Source organism: Salvelinus alpinus, chromosome 2 (genome assembly GCF_045679555.1).
Source record: "Salvelinus alpinus chromosome 2, SLU_Salpinus.1, whole genome shotgun sequence".
NCBI classification, from domain to species: Eukaryota; Metazoa; Chordata; class Actinopteri; order Salmoniformes; family Salmonidae; genus Salvelinus; species Salvelinus alpinus.
In genome coordinates, this window is record NC_092087.1 from 110,245,066 (window position 1) to 110,254,963 (window position 9,898).

The 9,898-nt window shown below is 38.9% G+C and overlaps 1 protein-coding gene across 1 annotated transcript; it reads right to left on the minus strand.

Annotated features, from left to right (window-relative positions):
• Positions 1 to 1,645: 1,645 nt before the first annotated feature.
• LOC139542175 (zinc finger protein 180-like) lies at positions 1,646 to 6,817 on the minus strand. Its single transcript, XM_071347282.1, has 2 exons — positions 6,805 to 6,817; positions 1,646 to 4,919 (listed from the first exon to the last, which is right to left on the minus strand). Exons 1-2 carry the CDS (start codon positions 6,815 to 6,817, stop codon positions 3,922 to 3,924), a joined length of 1,011 nt encoding a protein of 336 aa, XP_071203383.1. The 3' UTR covers positions 1,646 to 3,921.
• Positions 6,818 to 9,898: the final 3,081 nt, after the last annotated feature.

The following is a 9,898-nucleotide window of genomic DNA, read 5'->3' on the forward strand; positions in this document are numbered from 1 at the left end:
CTCCAGCTCCTGCATCACTGTCTGCCACATGGCCTCAAACTGCACCATTTTATTTCTCATTGTCGCCCAGTACTTTACATTTTTAGAAAATAAAGCATTTGACCTTTCTATTGCGTTATCAATGAAGGATTGGTTGATTTCCAGTTGAAGTATTTAAGATGATTGACGAGAAAAGTATAGTCCAACCATCCGGTAACTTGTTTCATGTGCATCAAAGGTGAGGGTGAATTTCAGATGTTCACTGCTTGTATTGATGAAGGAGTGGAATCGATGAAGTTCCTCTGCTGTCCCCTGAAATAGAAGGAACACGTCATCAATGAAGCCTTTTACAGAGCCTGATGAGGTGCTAGAATGGATTGTTAGGGCTGACAATCACATTCTTCTCCAACAACCCCACATACAGTTACGCATAATTAGATGCTATTTTTAAAACTACAATGACCATAATAACCTGAGGGCCTACTTGTCTTTGTGTTTCTTTTACACCTGCTACGTAAAAGAGACCGAAGAATGTGTAACAGTATAGCTTCCATCCCTCTCCTCGCCCCTACCTGGGCTCGAACCAGGGACTCTGCACACATCAACAACTGCCTCCCACGAAACATCGTTACCATCGCTATTAGCGAGCACTCCGCTAACTAGCTAGCCATTTCACATCGATTACAAATGCACAATGCTATCTGGGATTCTTGGGACATCCCTACCCTAAACCCCTAACTTAACCATTTTAAATGTCAACTTCAACGGGCTAGGGAAGTCCCAAGGATGTATCGCTACCTGAAAATACATGATCTAAGTGATTGATAGTTGGTATTCAGCAGTCATAAAGCCTTATTTACTTTAATGAACTACTAAAATAGTGATTTTGTCAGACAGCAGCTCTACACTTTATTGACTGACTGATCCATTCATCCTTCCATCCCTCCTCAGCCTTCCTCTCCTCTGAAGACCCAGTGAGGGTGGAGCTCAGTCAGAGAGCTGTTGAGGGACTGGTTAGGAAGAACACTTCTACAGCCAGAGAGGTGAGAGGTCACAGATGGTTTAGATGATAAATATTTATGTTCCCTTAGCAGTTCATCACGTAAGCAAAAGGGAATATGTTCCATCATCTGTTTATTTACATTAGTGCAAATTGTCCTCTGATATTGGTGTAATTTCTCACCCCTTTTGGCTGTATGAAAGTCAATTTTCCCTCAGACACATACATTTGTTCTTTGATATTATGAAGGTAATTTGTGTAAAATGTACTTTTCCCCACTCATTCATGTTGCTTATTTATATTCAGTGGCCTGACTGCGTCCAGACTGTCAAAGGCCCATCCTGGTAGATCTGAACCTAATTCAGCTTGGAGTGATCGGATGACAGAAGTCACATTTAGGTGCCAGGTGTAACTGAGGCCATAGATGCTCCATATCCATTACTTTTAATGCTTTATATAATATGTCTAAATGTGCTTATTTCTGTGTTGCAGGGGCAGTCAAGAAATGGAACGGCAAGGCCACAGAACATGACATAAGCAGAGCTGTGGGAGACCACCTCAAGCCCCTTGTAGAGCCGGGGGTGGTGTTTACCACTCCACCAGGCCTTCAGCAGGCTGGAAAAGTGATACTGTTTTTCATACTCAGAGGGACCAAGAGTCTGTTGATTGGTCATTGGGTTCATTTGTTGAAATCAAATCCAGCTTTATTTGTACAGCACATTTCAGACATTGATACAACACAATGGCTTCTCAGGAAAAAAACTATGAAAATAAACAGAAATATTTAGTGCACAACAAACAGAAGACTGAAAGACTGAAAACTGAAAGACTAATGAGCACCCTAAGGAAATGTAACACCTTCCCCTTTAAGACAACAAATACCCTATATTTTTGTTGGACAAGTTTGCTTACAACCAACAGAAAACAACTTCCATTTCTCCTTATAATCAACTACAATGCTTCACCTTCTACAATATAAACATGGTGTCGACTGGCTGTCAACATTTAAAAACAAGAAAAAACACATATTTCGAAATAACAATATACAATCGTATCCTTTCTCCCTTTTCTTCCTATAGAATCTTAAAACTAGTTTTGAAAAACTCACCAGCTCCTAGAACTCTCGTCTTCCTAAAACTCACTAGCTTCTAGAACTCTCGTCCCCTTGGAACGAGCCCAAACAAAACTCATCTCCAATACGGAAAAACGTGCAGTCAAAATAAATTGTGATCCATAACAACGCACTGGCTAAACGCAAAACACAAATATTTTTGACTGCCCACCCTTGAGACAATCAGCAACCAAGTTGTCCTTACCACGGACATGTCTGATTTCAAGAGAAAACTCCTGCAATATCTGTAGTAACTTTCCATCTCACTGCGGAGCTTCTCTCTCTTTTCAGGATTCACTAGATAAGCAGGACTGGATCGGGCCCCAGTCCCCAATGTCATGCTCTAGTACATTTGGGTTGGCACATCTGAGAATTAACTCTGATATTCTAAAAGCAGGGAAATAATGTCAATATTATTGACTCAGTTGATCGTATAATTAATTATGATTACTAAAAGTAAATATGAAAAACAAATGTACACCCCTTTGTTAATATGTATTGGCAATAATTAACTTAATGGTGAGGCATGGAATAATAAAACATGTATCTTTTGTCAGGCTGGATGTTTGAAATATGAGGTGATTTGAGTCGTGCTTCTTCAGTAGTGGAATAAAGACAATTAGCACTTGAATGTTGTAAAGAAATGCTGGAGTGATGAAGGACTGGTAATAAAATTGATTATAGACCAATTTATTATACTGCGTCCATGTGTATAAAGTCTTCTCAACTTTCACTTCAACTAAAACCGAACGTATATTGGACATCGGTCATAGTCTTCTTCTCAATGTCTTTTCAATGACATTTTGCTTGGTGGGATGGGATGGGAATAGCCCAATGTCAAAACACAGTTTTAATGTGTCCAAATCAATAACCAATATGCAGAAACAGTTTGTGATAAATTGAGCTGTATAAACACAAACATCTGCCACAATAATACATTTTACTTGTATTTATTTAAACAAGCTCCTTATAAACTGCACAAGAACCAGAAACGCTGTTGTTTTGGAATGTAGCAATACATCTGTGAAATTAATTAGGGGGGTAATCAGGTTGTATGTGCTGTTGAAACTAACACAACTAAAAAAACACATGGAAATGGGAGATATCTTTCACCTCACTGGTTAGAGGACAATCTGCAGAAGACAGTCAGCTACATTTGGGAGTGATGCATTTAAATGTAGGGGTCACTAAACAAAGGAACGCAACACTTATTTGTCATCACTCATCGATATCATGCTAAAATAATTTGTGTGACAGAAGGGAGATGAGGTTGCACGTCCTGTTAAAACGAACAGCTCAAAAACCACACAGAATATGGGAAAAATGTGTACATCCCTGATTAGAGGACAATTTGTAGAAAATAGATCGCTACATTTTGAAGTGTTGCATTTTGATTCTAGTGGGTCATCAACATGGTAAGTGTAACACAGCTCTTTTTGTGTTAGTCACTTTTTGTTAAATCACATAAATAGTACTCTTCCAATTCAGAGCCTGGATTTTCCCACTGAGGCTAATATCCATATCATGTTGAAATCAATAGAACAGGGGACTAACATTTAGGGTTCTACATTGTGACATCATTAAAATACTCCTACTACAATGTTAAAACATTCTATATTGTGACATCATTAAAATACTCCTACTACAATGTTAAAACATTCTACATTGTGACATCATTAAAATACTCCTACTACAATGTTAAAACATTCTACATTGTGACATCATTAAAATACTCCTACTACAATGTTAAAACCTTCTACATTGTGACATCATTAAAATATTCCTACTACAATGTTAAAACATTTTACATTGTGACATTAATTCATTGATATCATGAAACAACTCCATGTATTTTCTGATGTTTAATCAGAGATCTTTTATCAGTGTACCTCTTCCCACATTGAGTACAGCTATAAGATTTCTCTCCTGTGTGTGTTCTCTGGTGTGACATCAAGCTGCATAGGTGAATAAAACTCTTCCCACATTCATTACAGCTATATGGTTTCTCTCCTGTGTGTGTTCTCTGGTGTGATATCAGGTTGCTTAGCTGACCAAAACTCTTCCCACATTGATAACAGCTATAAGGTTTCTCTCCTGTGTGTGTTCTCTGGTGTAGAGTCAGTTGGGCAGATGTAGTAAAACTCTTCCCACATTGACCACAGCTATAAGGTTTCTCTCCTGTGTGTATTCTCTGGTGTACAATAAGATGGCTAGATGTATCAAAACTCTTCCCACATTGAGTACAGCTATACGATTTCTCTCCTGTGTGTGTTCTCTGGTGTGACATCAAGCTGCTTAAGTGAATAAAACTCTTCCCACATTCATTACAGCTAAAAGGTTTCTCTCCTGTGTGTGTCCTCTGGTGTATCTTCAGATGGCCAGATGTAACAAAACTCTTCCCACATTGATCACAGCTATACGGTTTCTCTCCTGTGTGTGTTCTTTGGTGTACAATCAGATGGCCAGATGTATCAAAAGTCTTCCCACATTCATCACAGCTATACGGTTTCTCTCGTTTCTCTCCTGTGTGTGTTCTCTGGTGTGATATCAGGCTGGTTGAATGAGTAAAACTCTTCCCACATTCATCACAGCTGTAAGGTTTCTCTACCGTGTGGATTCTCTGATGAATTTTAATGCCTGCTGAGTAGGTGAATCTCTTCCCACTGTCAGAGCAGCAGTGAGATTTCTTCCCTGTGGATCTCTGCGGGTGTTTCTTGAGGTGTTCTGATGTGGAGAAACTCTTCTCTGCCTTGTCAGCATCATGAGATTGTTGAGGCTCCCCAGAGGACCCACGGTAGTCCCGTCTCTCTCCTGTGTGAACAGCAAAGTCAGATGATTAAAGGCCCACAACAGTGGAAATCCACTGTAAAAGGTGATGCCAACAGCGTAGCCATGATGTTGTACAACAATTGACGCCTGTAATGAATGTAATGATTATTTGACATTTGTCTTAAAATGAGCAACAATAGTCATATTTTGTCTTCTTTTCACATTAGTAGTAACATCTAAGCTTGTAGACTAGAAATAAGTTATTCATGTTGTTGAAACTCTAAGCAGTGTGGCAGAAGACTTTTGGTCTCCAATATAGGCCCCTTTCTGTGTTTAATAAAATTGTGGCACGAGGTCGATGCACATGCAATTTGGTTGTAGAAACTCCTCCCTGCTAATGAGGAAACCGCTAGTTATGGATGTAGTATATCTGGTAATGAGGAAACCACTAGTTATTGACGTAGTATATCTGGTAATGAGGAAACCACTAGTTATGGATGTAGTATATCTGCTAATGAGGAAACCACTAGTTATGAATGTAGTATATCTGGTAATGAGGAAACAACTAGTTATGGATTTAGTATATCTGGTAATGAGGAAACCACTAGTTATGGATGTAGTATATCTGGTAATGAGGAAACCACTAGTTATGGATGTAGTATATCTGCCTGGAGCAAAAATGGTGTGCAAAGATTTTAATTTTTCACAATGTATTCTGAATGGGGGAAAACTCAGGGGAGTAACCTCCATGTCCAGGTTGCTTATGAGTGCATTTCACACTACTTTGGATTATAATTGTAAGGCTCGTTTGAATGTCCTGCTGAATATAATGTTTGTGTCATCATCGCAAATCAACCACTTTATATTTAAAAAACACTTTAACCAGTAAAATGCTATTTGGCTTTTCCATCAACCTGACAATGAGGGTTTGTACACTGTTTGCCAAATTGGCCCATAACTTCACCTAACAACAAATATACCTGTAATGAACGAAGAAGCACTTTGGTTGTTGTTGCATGACATACATAGTGTACTCTAGGACCCAAAACAACAACATAGACCTACTGTAGCACCCATAACTTCACCTAACAACAACATAGACCTACTGTAGGACCCATAACAACAACATAGACCTACTGTAGGACCCATAACAACAACATAGACCTACTGTAGGACCCATAACAACAACATAGACCTACTGTAGGACCCATAACATTACCTAACAATAACATAGACCTACTGTAGGACCCATAACTTCACCTAACAATAACAGACCTACTGTAGGACCCATAACTTCACCTAACAACAACACAGACCTACTGTAGGACCCATAACATTACCTAACAACAACAGACCTACTGTAGGACCCATAACTTCACCTAACAATAACAGACCTACTGTAGGACCCATAACATCACCTAACAATAACATAGACCTACTGTAGCACCCATAACTTCACCTAACAACAACATAGACCTACTGTAGGACCCATAACAACAACATAGACCTACTGTAGGATCCATAACAACAACATAGACCTACTGTAGGACCCATAACAACAACATAGACCTACTGTAGGACCCATAACATTACCTAACAATAACATAGACCTACTGTAGGACCCATAACTTCACCTAACAATAACAGACCTACTGTAGGACCCATAACTTCACCTAACAACAACACAGACCTACTGTAGGACCCATAACATTACCTAACAACAACAGACCTACTGTAGGACCCATAACTTCACCTAACAATAACAGACCTACTGTAGGACCCATAACATCACCTAACAATAACATAGACCTACTGTAGGACCCATAACTTCACCTAACAACAACATAGACCTACAGTAGGACCCATAACAATAACATAGACCTACTGTAGGACCCATAACTTCACCTAACAATAACGTAGACCTATTGTATGACCCATAACTTACCTAACAATAACATAGACCTACTGTAGGACCCATAACTTCACCTAACAATAACGTAGACCTATTGTATGACCCATAACTTACCTAACAATAACATAGACCTACTGTAGGACCCATAACTTCACCTAACAACAAATAAAGGAAAATAGCTCTGTGTGTTGTACAATAGCCTATCCATCAAGGAACAGTTCTCTACACATTATGAGCTAAGTATCTCTGTGTCCAAACAGACTAACGAGAGCCTACAGTAAATCAAGCAGACAATAACATTATAAACATCAATTTTTTAGGGATGTTGGATCCAACGTGGAGCACGACATAACTGTCTTTACCAGAGTAATGAATGAAGAAGCACTTTGGTTGTTGTTGCATGTGGTGATGTTTGTCATGTGACTGTCTTTCAGAAAATGATTTCCTTGATCAGGTGATGATAGTTAAACATGTGACTAACTAAACAGCTACAGTATTAAGAATTATGTGTAATTACTGAAGAACCGCGTTAATGACAGTATCCATTTGGGTGTTGTCAATAAAGTTAAGGTGACTAGGTTACAACCATTGGATTTTGTAAACTCTGAAATTATTTAGTATTTCTGTGCCCATGAAAACTGTTTTCCCAGGATAATATAAGGAAACTAAATGTTACGTAGGTAGAGTGCATTTCAGAGATCTGAATACAAAAAACTGTACTAACAGGACAATAACCTAAACCACAAGGCCAAATCTACACTGGAGGAGCTTACCAAGATGACATTGAATGTTCCTGAGTGGCCTAGTTACAGTTTGGACTTAAATCGTCTTTAAAATCTATGGAAAGACTTGAAAATGGCTTTCTAGCAATGATCAACAACCAACTTGACAGAACAGGAAGGATTTTAAAAAGAATAATGAATATTCACATGAAGATCAGTCTCCTATTGGATGACATCATGACTTCCTATCAAGCCAACTCCTTGAAGGCCTTACTATGACACCACTCACTCCTTCTAGATTGGAGTTGTCTAAAAAAAAACACTATTTTGCTCAAAACATTTATTTGTTTCTCTTTAGTGTGTTTGTACTTTACTGTATTTATATATCACTTTTCAACAGGAAAAGTTAAAATCACTGGAGGACGTCATGAACAATACAAGATAAAGCAAAGCAGTGCGACAAAAACAACAGAGTTGGGATAAACAAAAGTACAATAACACAATAGAAAAATCTATATACAGTGTGTGCAAATGGAGTACAGAGGCAATAAAGGCAATAAGGCAATAAATAGGCCGTAGTAGCAAAGTATTTACAATTTAGCATATTAACTGTAATATAATATAATATATATAAACAATTTAGCTGTGTACAGCTGCAGCGATCGGTAAGCTGCTCTGACAGCTGATGCTTAAAGTTAGTGAGGGAGATATAAGTCTCCAACTTCAGCGATTTTTGCATTTCATTCCAGTCATTGGCAGCAGAGAACTGGAAGGAAAGGCGGCCAAAGAGGTGTTTGCTTTGGGGATGACCAGTGAGATATACTTCCTGGAGCGCGTGCTATGGGTGGGTGTTGCTATGGTGACCAGTGAGCTGAGTTAAGGCGGCCTAGCAAAGACTTATAGATGACCTGGAGCCAGTGGGTTTGGCGACGAATATGTAGCGAGGGCCAGCCGACGAGAGCAGTGGTATATGGGGCTTTGGTGACAAAACGGATGGCACTGTGATAGACTGCATCCAGTTTACTGAGTAGAGTGTTGGAGGCTATTTTATAGGTGACATCCCCGAAGTCGAGGATCGGTAGGATGGTCAGTTTTATGAGGGTATATTTGGCAGCATAAGTGAAGGATGCTTTGTTGCGAAATAGGAAGCCGATTCTAGATTTAATTTTGGATGGGAGATGCTTAATGTGAGTCTGGAAGGAGAATTTACAGTCTAACCAGACACCTGGGTATTTGTAGTTGTCCACGTATTCTAAGTCAGAGCCGTCCAGAGTAGTGATGTTGGACGGGCGAGCAGGTGCAGGCAGTGATCGGTTGAATAGCATGCATTTAGTTTTACTTGCGTTTAAGAGCAGTTGGAGGCCACGGAAGGAGAGTTGAATGGCATTGGTAGGTGGATTGGATACCACCAGCAGGTATATCTCTCTGGTCACCCCCAAAACCAATTCCTCCTTTGGCCACCTCTCCTTCCAGTTCTCTGCTGCCAATGACTGGAACGAACTACAAAAAATCTCTGAAACTGTAAACACTTATCTCCCTCACTAGCTTTAAGCACCAGCTGTCAGAGCAGCTCACAGATTACTGCACCTGTACATAGCCCATCTATAATTTAGCCCAAACAACTACCTCTTCCCCTACTGTATTTATTTATTTTGCTCCTTTGCACCCCTTTATTTCTATTTCTACTTTGCACATTCTTCCACTGCAAATCTACCATTCCAGTGTTTTACTTGCTATATTGTATTTACTTCGCCACCATGGCCTTTTTTTTGCCTTCACCTCACTTGCTCACATTGTATATAGACTTATTTTTCTACTGTATTATTGACTGTATGTTTGTTACACTCCATGTGTAACTCTGTGTGTTGTATGTGTCGAACTGCTTTGCTTTATCTTGGCCAGGTCGCAGTTGTAAATGAGAACTTGTTCTCAACTTGCCTACCTGGTTAAATAAAGGTGAAATAAATAAATCAGCAACGGTAGATAGATCAGCAACGGTGGCTTGCAAACAGTGGATAGTAAGTAGCCCACCTTTGGAATAACTATGTACAGTTATAACTGTAGTATCCTGTATAACTGTAGTATCCTGTATAACTGTAGTATCCTGTATAACTATGTATAGTTATAACTGTAGTATCCTGTAGTATCCAGTATAACTGTAGTATCCTGTATAAATATGTATAGTTATAACTGTAGTATCCTGTATAACTGTAGTATCCTGTATAACTGTAGTATCCTGTATAACTGTAGTATCCAGTATAAATATGTATAGTTATAACTGTAGTATCCTGTATAACTGTAGTATCCTGTATAACTATGTATAGTTATAACTGTAGTATCCTGTATAACTGTAGTATCCTGTATAACTGTAGTATCCAGTATAAATATGTATAGTTATAACTGTA